Below are 17,411 nucleotides of genomic sequence, written 5' to 3' on the forward strand. Positions count from 1 at the left end.
CAGACATCCTCTGTAGATGTCGTTTCAGTTAATGGCGTTGATATCTCTACTGCCGGGGACCAACAGCTTGCGGCTTTGGCGATTGGTCAACCAAAATTAAATGAGGAAGTAGAAGTTGAAGCGCAACTACTTGTTCCCAATAATGAGGATATTGTTGTTATTGCCAAAGATGTCGCAAGTGTCGCAAGGGAGCTCATTCCACATATCGAGCAGCAGCAGCTCGAAGGTTCGAGCTTCGATGTGGCCGAGGAGGATAGGGTCGCCGATTTTGGGGAAGTAAAGGTTCCTATCTCGGAGGATCTGACCCTTCATCCACGCCATCTAAAAGTGTATATGAACAGGTCAGTTTCTCCCTTTCTCAGGCTCGGTTCCAGCGATGAACATGTATTTCTCGTAGAGATTGTGTATGCTTTGAATGATGTTTCAGAGCTCACTATGGCTCGTACATTACAAGGAGATGGTGAATGCGGCAATAGCTCTCTCTTGTTTGGTGCAGACAAATGCGCTCATGAATTTGATCGAGGAGGTTATGTTCCTCTTATGGAAATCTTTCCATTTCTTGGTGTTCAACGGATGCACAAGGAGTACAATGTTGTTGTGCGTGCTGAAACCATCCCAGATAATTCTAGGGCCGACTATAGTGTCTATTACAACAGTGCATTTGCCATAGAGGGCAAAGATGAATATGGTGCACCATTGGGTCTGTTTTATGATGTCTGGGAAGAAATGCAAGGGGATTATATTGCAGATTCCACCACTCTTTCCAGCTTATTCATTGCAGGTGCGGGTTCTTCTCCATTGACTTGGTATGCGATGCAACTTCAGGCATATGCAGTTACCCTAAGCTGTCGCAGAAATTTGCGAGTGGAGATGTTGCATTTTGGGCTCTCCAGGACTGAAGTCGATACAACTGCCCGAGACCTTTTTGGATTCAAGGCAGATGAACAGATAAGTATCGAGGGATTGTGCACGGTCATGAAAATATTGGAGAGTGGATTAGTATGCAATGACTGGTGGACACAGATTCACCCATGGTTGATTCTGCTGTTGCTTCGGCTAGATATTGTCAGGGATAGTCCGACTAATTTGAAGGTTTATATTCGGGAATCCGAAGGGGCTGCACACTCTAACAAGTTGTTTCACAAGGACGAGCATGGAAAGGATCATGGAATAGCTGGCCAGGGTAAACGACAATTTGAACTGCTGGTTGAAGGGGATCGCATATTTGACCCAGGAGCTTTTGACGGGAAGAAAATCATCCAAGTCAGTGTGGATGCTTCTCTTTCGGTTGTGGATAAAACAGAGCAAGCTACGAGGTGCTTGCCGGGGGTCTCTAAGGGTGTACGAAGTTTCCTCAAGTTTATCTCGTACCCAAGGAATTCTGATAATTTGTCTTACTTTGGAAGCATTTTTGCGTCTTCTATACCTAGGTGTAGGCATGGTGCGACGATATCTCTCATTGCGGAGGAGCATCGGATTTTGAAGTATGGTACTATTGTAAGACAACAAAGGGATGCGCAAAAGATAGTTTGTTCGCAACGCTCGAATATTGCTCCGATCTTTGCCAAGGTTGATGCAAGAGAAGGTGATGCAGACTCACCCATTGTGCAATATAGGTTGAAAACTCTGAGCAACGGTCATTCGTTTCGTTTCCAGGATCTGTTCATCTTAAGTTTGCTACTGCTGAAGCAGCAATAATGGCAATGGGATTGACTATTCCAGAGTTGACGGGTCGTGGAGTGAGACCTGACCAGGCTGAGGAGAGTGGTGCTGCCACTTCAATCATGGGTGGTCGAGATTGGCGCTACATCCTGCAGGGGATTCAAGCTCCAGCTACAGAGAGTATGACTACTAGCAGCGAGACTGAGCCGGCAAATAATCTGTATAGTACAAAGAAAAAGCTAGAAGTCCAATTTCTATTAGAGAGGGCAACATTGAACGCTAGGCAATCAGCTGCGAGGGAAGCATATGTGGCTGCTCATTGTAGCAGATCTGATTTTCAGCAGCGCCGGGTTCGAAGGTAAATCTGTCTGAATGGTCGACCACTCCGGCCAAGATGGGAGGGAGATCGCCGAGAATTCTAACGTCTCCTCATCTCGCCGTGAAAGGGCGTCGGCCGCTTTATTCAACCTGCCCTCCTTGTAGACGATTGTAAAATCATAGCCCAACAATTTCGAGGCCCAGTTTTGTTGTGCCGGGGTAGCCAGTGGATGAGCCAAGAGCTGCCGCAGACTACGCTGATCCGTGTGGACCACAAAACGGCGGCCTAGCAAGTACGGGCGCCAGTGATGGATTGCGAGGACGAGCGCCATGAGCTCTTTTTCATAGGCCGATTTTGCCAACCAGCGAGCTGATAGGTTCTTGCTGAAATAGGCGATCGGTTGACGGTCTTGCATTAATACCGCTCCTAGTCCTCGGCCCGAGGCGTCACACTCAATCACAAATTCTTTTGAGAAATCCGACATTTTGAGAAGGGGGGCCGAGGTCAATGCCGTCTTGAGTGCCTCGAAAGCAGAAGCCGCTGCGGTTGGCCAGACCCACGCTCGTTTGGGAGGAGGTGAGAGCGGTTTCTTCAAAAGTTCCGTGAGGGGAGCTGCAATCTTGCCGTAGCCGCGGATGAAACGGCGGTAATATCCCGTCAATCCCAGGAACCCGCGAACGCTCTTTAATGAAGTCGGGGTCGGCCAGCGGAGTACCGCAGATATCTTGGCTGGGTCCATTTTAACGCCTTCGAAAGACACGATGTGCCCCAAATATTCAACGTTGTCCCGACCAAGGAGGCACTTCTTTGAGTTGACGACGAGGGAGTGAGAATGTAGGGCCTCAAAAACTCATCGGAGGCAGCGCAGATGGTCGGCCCAAGACGTGCTGTAGACAAGGATGTCGTCGAAAAATACTAAGACAAACTTGCGCAGTGCTGGTCTGAAAATGTTGTTCATAAGGCTTTGGAAAGTTGCCGGAGCGTTGGTGAGACCGAAAGGCATGACTAGGAATTCATAATGACCGGAATGGGTGCGAAATGCGGTCTTTGGCACATCAGCGGCTGCTACACGGATTTGGTGATATCCGGCCTTGAGGTCAATCTTGCTAAACCACTTGGCCCCATGTAATTCATCAAGTAATTCTTGTATCACCGGAATGGGGTATTTATCGGGTACCGTCCGTTTGTTTAATTCCCGGTAGTCCACGCAAAACCTCCAAGAACCATCTTTCTTGTGAACAAGGAGGACCGGGCTAGAGAACGGACCAGCTTCTCCATTTCATCCTTCTGCAAATGATTATAGCGATATGGGCGAACGGAGACAGGGTCAGTACCTGGTACAAGAGGGATGCCGTGATCGGTACGGCGGCGGGGGGGCAACCCCGCGGTGGTTTCTGTGATCGAAGGAAACTCATTGATCAGCTGCAGCAGGTCTGACTGGGGCTGCCTGCGACAGAGCTGGACTGATCCCAAACGGCTCCGAAACCGTCTCTTTTTCCACCGAATGGAGGATCCAGCAGCAATCCCCTTCCTCGAGGCAGCGGAGCTCTTGAGTGGAACAAGCTTTGCGCATTAGAGTCGGGTCGCCCTTGAGTGATACGGGACGGCCGTTGCCTGAAAATTCCATGGATGAATGTTGCCAATTAGCCTTGACGTTGCCGAGGGAAGCAAGCCACGAGACCCCCAAGATTATGTCGATGTTCCGGAGAGGGAAGACATAACACGATACTACAAATTTCTCCTGCTCCAATGTAAGAGGAATGCTCCGGCATATTCCTGCCGCCCGGCGAGTGGATCCATCACCCAGCACCACCGAGTAGGGCGTTGTGCCTGTAATAGGGAGTCGAAGTCGCTGGGCGCACTGCTCTGATAGCAGTAGTTTGCGCCGCTATCCACCATCACCTTGACCTGGTGTGAATCAATTTCTCCAAATAGCTTCATTGTATGGGACGTATCCAGCCCATTTAAAGACAACACAGAGAGCTGCGGCTTGATATCATCTTCCAACACAGCGGACTCCTCATGCGGAGGTTCATCCGAATCCTCTTCGTCGTCCTCGCAAATAAGGACATTGAGGGTTTTCGGGGGGCATCTATGAGTCGGCCCGAACTTAAGGCCGCACTTGACACATGTACCTGCTGCGATATGCCGCCGATACTCCTCTGGTGACACATTCCTGAAACATTTTGACACTGGTCGAGAAGAGCCGGTGGAGGAGAACTGGGAGGGGGGTTGGGAGTACCCCTTTGAAGAGGAGCGGCCTGGGTGTCCTGTGTATGCAGGCGTCGGGTTGGAAGGGATGGTAGGTTCTGATCGCGAGGGGTGGTTGGAAGCTAACATGTCGATGTCCAGTGCTAATTCGACGGCATCTTTGTAAGAGGTGATCTTGGAAGCTTTCATTTGGAGACGCACCTCGGGTCGGAGAGCCGCCATAAAGAAACCCAAATATTGATGGCAAGATATATCTGGAACCTGCGCGAGGCGTGCTTCGAATGCCGCCACATATTCAGCAAGAGTTCCAGTGTGGCGTACGGCTGCAAAGGCTTCATACTCATCCAAAGCTCCATTCCCTCCGAAACGTTTCATTAACTCCCGCGCGAATCGGGTCCAAGTGAGATTGGGGACCCGTTGCCGCAATAGCTGGTACCAAGGTAGGGCTGGGCCTGCCAGGGCCACCATGGCGACACCCACCCGGTTCTCGGAAGGGGTTTCCGAGATCAGAAAGTACTGCTCGGCCCTAGCTAGCCATGCGAGGGCCTTAGTGCCATCAAAAGTTGGCATGGGCGACGTCGTCTAGCTGCCTGGGGGTGTTGAGTTTGACCCCGACCTCTCCGGAGTGTCGGTCTCGTCGGAGCCCGTACCAGATTTGATAGCAGTGAATCCTGCCCGAATTTCTGCCACCACAGCGTCGAGCTTTGAGCTCAGCGCCGTCACCTGCTCATCCGTTCGTTGGAACTGCGCATTGAGTTCTTCAGTAGCCTTTTCCAAACCGTCCAATCGCGTACTGATATACTTGGATTTTACATGGTTTTAGAGGGTGGTTATGTATGAATTTGATCATATTTTGTCTATTATTGGATATGTTTATATATACTTCTTTATTATATTGGTATGTTGACCATTTTGTTAAGAATGTGTAGAAAAAGGTACAAAATATGTGGATGTGCAGCAGCCTTATTTTGAGACAATATTTACTGGAGATTTTGAAGTCCAATCATCCCATAATGCATATCAATCTCTTCGTCTTCGAAAGAGCTTCGCGTGGGTATCTTGCACGCCTCAATCGGAGTTCGGCAGAAGAATTTATGGCCGTTAAAAGAACACTGCGCTATCCAGAAACTTACACCCGGCCGGGTGAATTATTACGCTGTAAATTCACCCGGCCGGGTACTGTAAAAATGGCAGAAAGGGGTCGAAAATGACCACCCGGCCGGGTGAATTTTGCTCTTTATAATTCCACCCGGCCGGGTACGCTATTTTGGCGTATTCTTTTGGCAAAAACGCGATTTTTGATGGAAGATTAAAGGGAAAACGCCTAGGGTTCACATCCATTCTACACCTACCGCCTCCAACACTCACACACACCCCCAAGAACACTTTGAGAGAGAATTGAAGATTGAAGGCTCCAGATCGGAAGATCGAAGACTTCATTCCATAGATTCATTCCACCGGAGTTCTTAGTATCTATCTCTTATGTCTTTCATTGAATTCTTTGTTTCAAACATGGTTTTTTGTGAAGAACATGAGTAGCTAAACACTTCTTGTAGAATTCTTGGTGAAGATGCATTAATTTCATAGCTTTTATCCAATTGATTTTGTTCTTACCTTGCTCTTGTAGTTATTTGATTATTCTTGGGTTTATTCCTTTCAATTGCTTGATCACCACTTGATTGTATATGATTAATTAGATTAATCGGGAGATGAAATAATTAATCTGGAAATAAGAATAATTCACACCTTAATGCAATAAAACTCGGGAGAGTTGAGGTTTTGAGTGATGTCTTTGACCTAATCGAGCTTTTGGGAGTTAGGGGTTTTAGGATTAGAAGGGGACTTCAATCCTAGCACCTAATCTACAAGTTTCTCACCTCGGGAGGGGGTTTAATCTATAATTGTGGTCGACTTAGTAACTCTAGAGACACCAAAAGGTAAGGCAATTTGATTGGATAAGAGCTTGGAATTGTGCATCGGATCTTTGAATTCTACAATTTTCTCCATATATCTTTTCACTCAGTGTTTACTTGCTTTTTATTTATTTACTTGTTCATTTTATGCTTTTCGTAGTGTTAGAACAAAATCAAACTTTTCCCGATTCTCTAGATAGTTGTCAACGTTTGTTCGTGGTAGTTAAGTTGATACAAATTAGTCTCTGTGGGATACGATACTCTTGCTTGCTAATTTCTACACTAGCCCCGTACACTTGCTAGTATCACTTGTGTTAAAATAAGTCAAGTCAGTATCCGTCCTGGAATTCACCATCGTTCACCACACCAATTGTTAAGAGTGAAAGGCTAAATGGGATGGGAGGAGCACGAGCTGTACTCTCTTAAATACAACTCTCACTCACACACACTAACACAAGAATAGCAGAGGAATAAGCACTCTTTTATTGCTGGAATTTGCAGAAATGGAAGTAACAATCCTCACTACGGAGGCCTACGACAATTGTCGTCCCAATACTTGATCACCCAAGAGATGTCCCATTTTCCCCCAGATTACAAGTATTTATAGACTCCTAAACGGCACTATAATTTTGAATTGCAATAAAATAGGAACTACTAAAACAGAAGACTAATTTGAATCTGCATAAGAATAGGAACTGCTGAACTGCACGATTTACTCCTCTGTTGCACCTTCCTCCTTATTTTTCTCTCTTGGCCAAACAACTCCCCTGCCCCCTCGGCTATACACTTTCCAAGCATTGACCGTATCAGAGATATCAGAAGCATATTTAGATGGAGTCCCAAAACTAGAAGATCCCCTGGTCTGAGCAACATTGGCAGAGGACATTGGCTGATAAGATCCTTGCTGCTGATGGGATCCTTGCTGAGCCTATTTCCAGATCTTCCTCTACCACCAGATCTGCCACCCCTATAACCATTTCCTCTACCTCTGCCATCATTTCTATTGGGGAAATTTTGGTTTCCTCGATGATTCTACTGTATTCCCCCTTCTCTATTATAACCAGTTGTTTGAGCCAAATGCAAAGAGGGCACAGATCCCTCCATGTTCAACTTAGTGGGCTTAGAAACCCCTAACCTAGATTCAAAGCTAATAAGTAAAGAAGTTACCTCTTGCATAGTCCAGCCATCAGCTCTAGCTGTAACAGCCACGATCGCAGGATCATACTCTCACACCAAGTCCATTGAGAGCTGGAGAATCTGATCATCTTCTGAAACTTTGCAACCGAAGGTCACAATATTTTTTAATTTTTCCTAGATACTCTATCATAGGCAGAGTATCCTTCTTCACTGATTGCAGCTGCATTTTGTACTGCATCATTTTGGCTTTGGATTGACTTGCAAAGCTGGTTTCCAAGGCCTTCCAGATCTGCTTGCTGTTAGTGAGGCCAACCACAAGCCCCAAAATACTCTCTGTGAGTGAAGATTGCAGCCATGAGGCTAGTAAATGATCTTGCCTTTTCCATGGCAAATATTCTGGATTCATCTTCAGCTGGGAAGTTCCTTCAGTAGCTATCAGTCGAGGTGGCACAACCTGTTCCTCGAAGAGAAAGGGTTCGAGATCAAATGCCCGAATTGTGGACATGATCTGTTGTTTCCAGATCAAATAATTGCTCTCCGTAAGCTTGACAGCTATCAGATGCGTTAGGGACAGAACCGGTATTGATGATGAGAAGTGAGAGATTTCCTCAACATTGGAGCCATCGCTTTCAGCCATTGAATATAACTATATTGTAGAAATGAAAAAGAAGAAAAAGAAAGGTCAGAACCTAGGATCAACCTAGGCTCTGATACCATAATAGGTTATGAGCAGAAGCCACGAAGTAAAGGAAAAGAAGATGATAGCTCAAAGTGGATATTTTTGATTAATGATAAAATTCAGAATGAGTTACAGATAACTCTATGGCTATATATATAACCTATCAAAAGGAATCTAAAAGCAGAGTACTCCAACAAACTACAATTATCAATCAATAGCAATTCAACACGATGCAAGAATAGCAGGACCACATGCCACGTGCTGCATCTCTTTTCTCTTATCCAACTTCATTGGAGGTGGTCCTAGAAGCACATCTTTCCAGTTGGCTTGAATCTTCTCCTCCTTAGCTTGCTTCATATCACCAAGGTTAACAATCACAATTCATATCTTTGTTCATACGATAAGATTCACAAAAACACTGATCTTCTAAAGCTACGCATCGCTCTTAGATAGATGGACATTGGATATTCCGAAACCTGGTTTGCCTTCCTCATACGTTATGATTCGCATACTGCATAAGTAGTTCATACAAATGAGGTTAGAATAAGCACACTAAAAAAATTGCACATAAACAATGAAAAAAATTGTTCACATACTGCATCCCACATGGAATCGACCAATTACTCGTCCCGCATCTGAGTCCAAGCATTCGAAGGCTTAACAGATTCTATGTACTCTCCTGGAACGTCATGATCAGCTGCTTCATATGCTTCATCGGCAAGCTGCTCGAGGGAAGACAGTCCAGCAATGCTGCTAAAAACACTAAAAAACGTGAACTCATCCATACGAACACTACACGAGTGCATCTTGGAGAAAAACCTTGCCTCTTCCCCTATTTGCATACCCTGTTATGACCGTGTTCCAAGAAGACGAGTTCGGGTTTGGCAATTAGCATCCTTGAAAGTAGAGATATATAGTGATTCCATCTATAAGCTCGCTGCACAGGATTAGGCATTCGACTAAAAACAGTGAACGCCTAATCAAGCTCCCCGTTTCTAGCATTTGCAGCAAGAACAGAGTTCCATGATACAATATCCTTCACCGTAAACCTTCATCGCACCAGAAACGCAGCCACAAACACGGAGTTCCAACAACGACAAAATGCGATAACAAAAATAACGGTCCTACTTACTATTACAAGTTCCCGAATTAACTGTTACACAAATTAATACTACTAGCTAAACAAGATACAATTTCAAAATTTTCATCTAATAGTATAACAAAAAAGCATCAACTAATTCAATATACAATCAAAACAAAGTGAAAATCATGCATACTGCGGAGAATATTGAACTAGGGAAAAAAGCATGTGATGTTTTAACAGAAATTTAACTGAATAGTTTTGGTTACAAACATAGTTCAACATTACGTTTACATAATTCTCATCAAATTACTAACCTTGAATTCAGGAAACAACATGATAATACACTTGAGTAATGAATTGACGTGGTTTGTGCAAATTAAAAAAAAAAAAAAAAAGTGAGAAAGCTAACCTGTTAACAAGTTGAGAGTCCGGCTGCGACTTCTCATCACATATAAGAATGGTAGCTACGAACTACATAGTAAAATTCTGAGAATTTCTCGGCAGATGCGTAAACTAAGGGATTGCAATCTACTAAGGGATTGCAATCTACTAATTCAATTACAGGTGTTTCCTCTGAGTTACCACACAACCAATCGAGATGTTTCAATTTGTAGCAGTATCGCAGGCTTAGATGCTTAAGCCAAGGGAGGCTTCCATCTTGAGCTCTCAATTCCACCAAATCAGTGTCTTCAATTATAAGTGTCTCAAGCTTCAAAAAACATCTCAATTCTATATCCCACACTGGGCCTCGAAAAGCGTAATGTTCTAAGCTAAGGGCAATAAGATTTGGTAGCATCGAACCAATGTAGTTCATGTAATGCCAAGGACACCCTAAACCACCCAACGTCAATACTCTTAGACTTGATGGGAACATTGAAAGAGGAACCATAGCCTCCCACTTCATATCAGGTTGTTGTACAGCATATGAAAGACACATCAAATTCTGGAGTTCCTCTGAGATATTAGCCAATTCACTCAATGGGTTGCTATCATTGTCTTCATCATAAGGCTTCCTCACAATAGAAATGTATAGAGACCTTAAATTCGGAATTCTTTTAAGTATTTCTCTAGTGCAACTCTTTGTACCCACGCCTGCAAGAAAATAGACTTTGTCCAAAATAGCATTAGAATTAGAATTCGGAGTTGGCATGTCTCTTCCCTGGACATTAAGATATTGTAGGTTTTGCATGTCCCATATTTCCATTGGCATACATGAAAGAACTCCGCACTTTATAATGCGCACATATTGATGGATAATCAAGAACTGAAGGTGTAAAAGGTTGGATATAGAAGCAGGGAGCTCAATGTTGCAATTTAGGGAAAGATACTTTAGACAAACCAGTTTTATAATTTCAAGTGGGATCTGATAAAATCTGACCGTAAGAGCATCTAACACCCTAAGCAACTTCAAATTCATGGCAGGTATTGGCACGGGATAAGGGTGGACAGGACCATAACAGAGGAGAGAACGGACATTGGATGGACAATCACTTTTTATTGAATCATACACTTCTTTTATGGCAAATAAAGTGTTGAAATGGACACACAACCGTCGCTGGTCTTTTATATCTTCATCCCAACTTTGTAAAACATGTAAAAACTTGATTTTACTAGCTTCTTTCCTACACAAGTGCTGCCAGCAAGAATGCACACGACAATCTTTATTCGAAAACCATGATGACATATCATTATCGAATAGAATAAGATTATAGCTTTGAGCGAGCAAACATATGTAACCGGTCACAAACATTAACATTTCCATATACTGGTCTCCATCGGCTATCTGTTCTAAACCCATTATGTCTTCCACATTATGATCTACATCCTTAAACCCTTCCATAGCTTGTATACCAATTCGTGCAAAAAACCCCTCAGCACTTATACAAGGAACGAGTAAGGTAAGGTGGGAAACCTTTTTCACCGAACACCTTATCACCAAGTAATTTCTTACTTTCTTTTGTATTCAACAAGCGTAATACATGAGTTGGAGAATCTTGAATCCTTCGCCTGCTTGTAAGCAAAAATTGGACATTCTTTTCTTGCAAGGTACCCATTAAACGTGTATCCCTTTGCCATATATCATCCAACACAATGAGACATTTCTTTTCCTTTAATCTCTCTTCCAAGACTCTAACTAATTTCCCAAAGTCATCATTGTCCTCTCCTTAGGTAAGCATTTGGTGGCGAGTGGTGGGATCCATTTGAGCTAGAATGCATCTTAATGTTTCATTGGATTCACATTTTCTGCCCACTTTGACCCATGCTCGAAGGTCGAAATATCTCTGAATCAATGGATCGTCAAATACTCTCTTAACAAGAGTTGTCTTTCCAACCCCTGCCATCCCGCCATCCCAGTAACTAATAAACAATTCCCTTCATCTTCATCTTCATCTTCACCTCCTCCTTCTTGAAGAAGAAAATCCCTCAATCGTTCAAATTCATCAGACAATCCAACCAAATTTGAGTTGATTCCACCAAGATCAATTCTTGAGGAAAGAGGTTGGCCTTCTTCTTCAGGCATATAGAGTAGTTCAATATCGAACCTCGCCTCCATTACCGTGATCCTCTGGATGAAGCAATCAACACTCTGTCGCAGACTCAGTAGATCAACAGAGAAAGACAAGAGGTCTCTCTCACCTCCTGACGAGCTTTTGAGATGTGGAAGAATCTGATCGGCATAATGGGACTCGAGTAAATCTTCAAACTCCCATATGACCTCTTTGATTTGGTCATCCAAAGCATTCACCTTTGTCCTGATCTTGCTGTACCCGGTCTCCTCCAATCTGAGCAGGACTTTCTGCAAGTGACACATAGCATCATAGGCAGATTGTAAGATCTGTGGAGAGGGAGGAACAAACGAGATGCGAGACGATTCTAGAAGACTCTGAATGGTACTCTTAAGAGAAACGGCAGCACCATAAGCAGCCATCACTGGGTAGAGTGAGAGTGGTGGTGGCGAAAGCGGAGGAGAGGAGTTGGCAACGGCCTTTAGGTGGTGGTGGGATTTTGTATTGCTAATCACGTGTATTGATAAACGTTTAAACTTAGAAATTAGTGTAAAGCTTAGCAGGCTACATATTAAGAAAATTATTGATGGTATAAATGTCACGAGCTCTTTGTCTCCATGAATGGCTAGTAAACATTTTGAGGATATTGTTGAATAATGCAGGCCATAAGTTATGGTTTTTTCAGGAAAAAAGTTTTGTTTTTTAGTCAATAAACATATCTTACTATAAGATGCTATGATCCACGTGTAGGGGAGCATGTATATGACAAATTTTCATTCATAGACTAACTAGTAAGAAAGGAGCTGCCAACAACCTAGAACACACATACATGTAAACAGTGCAATAACACATGCATTTTTAGTTAAGAAAAAGAATTCGACTGATGTGTTTTGTGCATGCGAACATTTACATCAGACTCAACTGCAATAGTACTCAAACACCTAGCAATTTTGACAAGACTTTTGGAAAATAATATCCAAATAATCAACAACATGATATGCAAGCATATCCCCGTATTCATGATTTTCGACTAAAGGATTCTCTTTAATTAATACTCCCTCTGTCCCATTAAAAATGCAACGTTTTCCTTTTTTGGTTGTCCCATTAAAAATGAAACGTTTCCTTAAATGGAAACAACTTTATCTCTACTTTTTCATCTCTCTTACTTTACTCTCTCTTCATTAACTCACAAAACAACACTATATAAAATCCCGTGCCGATTATCAAATGTTGCATTTTAAATGGGACGGAGGGAGTAAGTATTATATTCCAAGAATATGAAATTTTCAAACTAAAGAAACACATCCATTGATTCAACATATTATAGAAAACAAACTGAAAATCATGCACAATTCAATATTTAGGCTACATAATCATCAACAAATTTCAACAAGTTAATATCCTAAGATTAAAAACAACTCAGTAACTCAACTGTAATGATAGTATAAAATATGAAATTTCAAATCCAATAACAAAGGGAGACAGGTATTGAAGAGAGATATGTATAACATATACCCTATTCAACACTTTTCTTCAAGCTCAATCCATACGAACACCACACGAGAGCATCTTGGAGACAAACCTCGCATTGTCTCCGCCTCTTCCCCTGTTTGCATACCCTGTTCCAAGAAGGGTTTTGGCATCCTTGTAGCAGAGTTATAGCGTTTTCCACCACTCCAGACGCCATCAATATAGTATCAAAACAAAGTGAAAATCATGCATAATGTTTTAACAGAAATTTAACTGGCAATTGGTGACAAACATAGTTCAACAATCTGGTTCCATAGTTCTCAACAAAATCCAACAAATTACTATACTTGAATTCAGGAAACAACATGATAACACACTGGAACAGATGGGATAATGCGACATCTGACCCATTTTGTTCTCTCATTTGCCTGAAAAACAATAAATGAATATTAGATATGGCACCATAATTACAAAAAAAACAAATCGAGTTTAAGTTACAAGCAAAGACATTTTAGATAATAAAAAGTAATGAATTGACGTGGTTTGTGCAAATAAAGGTTAGAAGGCTAACCTGTTAACCGAGCTGCGACTTTCACACATAAGAACAATGCCAACTAAACGCAAAGAGAGATTCTGGTAATTTTGCGGCAGATGCGGAAACTAAGGGATTGCAGTCTACTAATTCAATTGTAGGTGTGACCATTGAGGAATCACACATCCAATCGAGATGTTTTAATTTGTAGCAATATCGCATGCTCAGGAGCTTAAGCCTTGGGAGGCTTCCATGTTGAGCTCTCCATTCCACCAAATCGGTATCTTCAATTACAAGGTTCACAAGCTTCAAAAAACAACTCGATTCTATATCTGATAGGGACTCCAACGTACATGCTCCAACAACTACGGCAGAGACGGCAATCAATTGGCCCGAAGATAATGCCGAGACAACTGCACCTACGAGTCGACCTGAAGCGGGAGCAGCCAAGGACGTGGGCCCAAGGGAAGAAGGGCCGAAGAGGAAGACATCGAGGCCCGCTCGTGACCGCAATTATAATTGCGTTTGATTTAGTTGATCACTCTTTTATTTTGTTATGATTATGTTTCCTTATTTTTGAGATATTCACGTTTTGATTAGGATTAGATATTATCAAATCTTTTCGGGTTTTCTTCTTGATTCTTTCCCGAACCGTAAGTCGAATCAAGTAGGGTCCGGACTCTATAAATAATGGAGTCCAATAGAGAGTCAAAACCATTGAGAACTAAACTAAACGTTTTTCTCATTCCCGTTCTTGGCGTGAACGCCGCCCACTAGCACCTCAACTAGGGTTTATCTTGTTCTTCTTTTGACTACAAATCGTTGGTGCTCTAGTCCGATAGATCAAGGGTCTATCAATATCCCACTTTGGCCCTCGAAAGGCATATTGTTGTAAATAGAGGTTTACAAGATTTGGTAGCATCGAACCAATATCGTTCATGTACTGCCAAGGATACCCTAAACCACACAGCGTCAATGATCTAAGACTTGATGGGAACATTGAAAGAGGAACCATAGTCTCCCACTTCATATCAGGTTGTTGTACAAATAATGAAAGAGTCAACAAATTTTGGAGTTCCTCTGAGATATTAGCCAAGCCAATTAGTGAGTTGCTATCATCGTCTTCATCATAAGGCTTCCTCATCCTCAAAATGGATAGAGAGCTTAAATTCGGAATTCTTTTAAGAATTTCTCTAGTGCAACTCTTTGTACCCACGCCTGAAATACGAGATACTTTGTCCAAAATAGCATTAGAGTTAGAATTGGGGGTCGGCAGGTCCCTTCCCTTGACGTCAATTTCTTGTAGGTTTTGCAAATCCCATATTTCCATTGGCATATATGGTAGGGCTCCACGCTTTATAATGTGCACATATGGATGGATAATCAAGAATTGAAGCTGTAAAAGGTTGGATATGGAAACAGGGAGATCTTTGTTGCAAGTTAGAGAAAGATACTTTAGACATACTAGTTTTAGAATTTCAGGTGGGATATGGTAAAATCGGACCTTAAGAGCATTTAGTACCCTGAGCAGCTTGAAATCCGTGGCATATGTTGGTACTGGATAAGGGTGTAAAGGACCATAATAGAGGAGAGAACGGACAGTGGATGGACAATCACTTTTTATTGACTCATACACTTGTTCGATGGCAAATAAAGTGTTGGAATGAACACACAACCGGCGTTGGTCTTTCATATCTTCATCACGACTTTGTAAGACATGCAAAAACTTGATTTTACTAGCTTCCTTCCTACACAAATGCTGCCAACAAGAATGCACACGAAAATCTCTATTTGTAAACCAAGATAGAGACTCATGATTCCATATAAGAAGATTGAAAGTTTTGGCAAGCACCACCCGGCATTGAGACAAAATTTTCCAACTCAAATTGTTCCAAAAATGGATTTGCAGATGGTGGAAGAAACCCCTCAGCACTTATACAAGATATGAGACCGGAGTTTAGTAAAAGATTATGATATGGGGGAAAAGCTCCCAAATAGAGGAAAAACATTTTCAAATACTGAGGTAAGTATTCATAGCTTGGGAAAAGTACCTCTGCAATTTGATCATATGCATCCACGAAGACTGAATTATGTTGTTTTTAAACTACCTCAATCCAATATTTTTGGATACTCACGTTAAGCTCCGCTCGGGTACTCTCGTTGGCTTTTCTTAGGATATCTGCAACTGTAACTATAAGTGGAAGACCTTCACATTTTTGTGAAATCTTTTCTCCCAATTTCGCAAGGTAAGGTGGGAAACCTTTTTCACCAAACACATTCTCACCAAGTAATTTATTACTTTCTTTTTCATTCAACAAGCGTACTTCATGAATAATTGGAGAATCTTGAATTCTTAGCCTACTTGTAAGCAAGATTCGGACATTCTCTTGTGGCAAGCTATCCATTAGTTGTGTGTCCCATTCCCATACATCATCCAACACTATGAGACATTTCTTATCCTTGACTCTCTTTTTCAAGAGTCCAAGTAATTTCTCATTGCCATCATCATCTCTTTGGGTAAGCATTTGGTGGCGAGTGTTGGGATCCACCTGAGCTGAAATGCATCGTAACATGTCATTGAATTCACATTTCCTGCCCACTTTGACCCATGCTTGAAGCTCGAAATGTCTCTTAACCGATGGATCATCAAATACTTTTTTTGCAAGAGTTGTCTTTCCAACCCCCGCCATCCCAGTAACTAATAACCGCTTCCCTTCATCTTTGATCAGACAATCCCTGGCTCGTTCGAATTCAAGAGATAATCCAACCATATATGAGTTGATTCCACCAAAATCAATTCTTGAGGACAGAGGTTCACCTTCTTCTTCAGGCATACACGCCAGTTCAATATCGTACACCGCCTCCATCAACGTCACCCTCTCGATGAAGCAATCAACACTCTGCCGCAGACTCTGCAGATCTACAGAGAATGGCAAGCGATCTTTCTCGCTTTCAAGCTGTGGAAGAATCTGTTCTGTGTAAAGGGATTCTAGTGCATCTTCGAATTCCCATATGACCTCTTTGATTTGTTCATCCAAAGCATTCACATCTGTTCTGATCTTGCTGTAGCTGGTGAAGTCCACTTTTGGCAGAACACTCTGCAAGTCACTCATGGCATTATAGGCGGATCCTATGATCTGTGGAGAAGGAGGAACCAGCGAGATGCGAGACGATTGGTGAATATCCTTGATCGTTTTCTTGAGAGAAATCGCTGCACCATAAGCCGCCATCACCCAACAGGTGGAGAGTTTGTGACTTTGTGGTGATGAAGAGGAAGAAGTTGGTGACGGCGGTAGGTGGTGGTGGTACAGTGAATTTGCAGTCAACGTGTATCGACAAACGATCCCTCAATGCACGACATATTTTAAGGTTATGACAATTCAAACATTTTGTCATTATAACTTTTTAGTGTGCATTTGTTTTATAGTATACATTTTTTAAAGGAAAATTTGTCATAAACTCCATCCGTCCCACCTAATATATTTTTGGTTAAGCACATATTTTTATACACAATTATTAAAATAAGAGAGATAGAAAAGAAAAAGTAATTAAAATACTGTTAGTGGAAAGTTTCACATCATTAAATAGAAAAGAGTTTCCAAAATTAAAAAGTGCATATTCTTTTAGGATTTACTACTATGGAAAGAGTGCATACTTTTGTGGGACAATGGAAGTAAATCATAACTTTGGTCATATCACTTTCGGAACTACTCTCTCCGTCTGTCATTAAATGTCTCATTTTTCCTTTTTTATCCGTCCGCCAATAAATTTCTCATTTCACTTTTACTATATTTGATAAGTGGACCATATACATTCCACTAAATTATTTCACACACATGTTATTATAAAACTAATATACGAAAGTAGGTCCCACATCTACTAACTTTTCCTACCCAG

At 42.2% G+C, this 17,411-nt stretch overlaps 1 protein-coding gene and 2 pseudogenes across 1 annotated transcript; all 3 read right to left on the minus strand.

Annotated features, from left to right (window-relative positions):
- Positions 1 to 2,730: 2,730 nt before the first annotated feature.
- Positions 2,731 to 4,762, minus strand: LOC148932947 (uncharacterized; annotated as a pseudogene).
- A 4,688-nt stretch (positions 4,763 to 9,450) lies between these two features.
- Positions 9,451 to 11,934, minus strand: LOC125200496 (putative late blight resistance protein homolog R1A-3; annotated as a pseudogene).
- A 2,361-nt stretch (positions 11,935 to 14,295) lies between these two features.
- On the minus strand, positions 14,296 to 16,744 carry LOC148932948 (putative late blight resistance protein homolog R1B-13). The gene is made up of 2 exons (XM_089065295.1): positions 15,650 to 16,744; positions 14,296 to 15,273 (listed from the first exon to the last, which is right to left on the minus strand). The coding sequence occupies exons 1-2, from the start codon at positions 16,742 to 16,744 to the stop codon at positions 14,296 to 14,298; spliced, it is 2,073 nt and encodes a 690-aa protein (XP_088921421.1).
- Between the last annotated feature and the right edge of the window lie 667 nt (positions 16,745 to 17,411).

This window comes from Salvia hispanica, chromosome 2 (genome assembly GCF_029641045.1).
Source record: "Salvia hispanica isolate PSC_SH4W2 chromosome 2, Shi_PSC_v1, whole genome shotgun sequence".
Lineage (NCBI taxonomy): Eukaryota > Viridiplantae > Streptophyta > Magnoliopsida > Lamiales > Lamiaceae > Salvia > Salvia hispanica.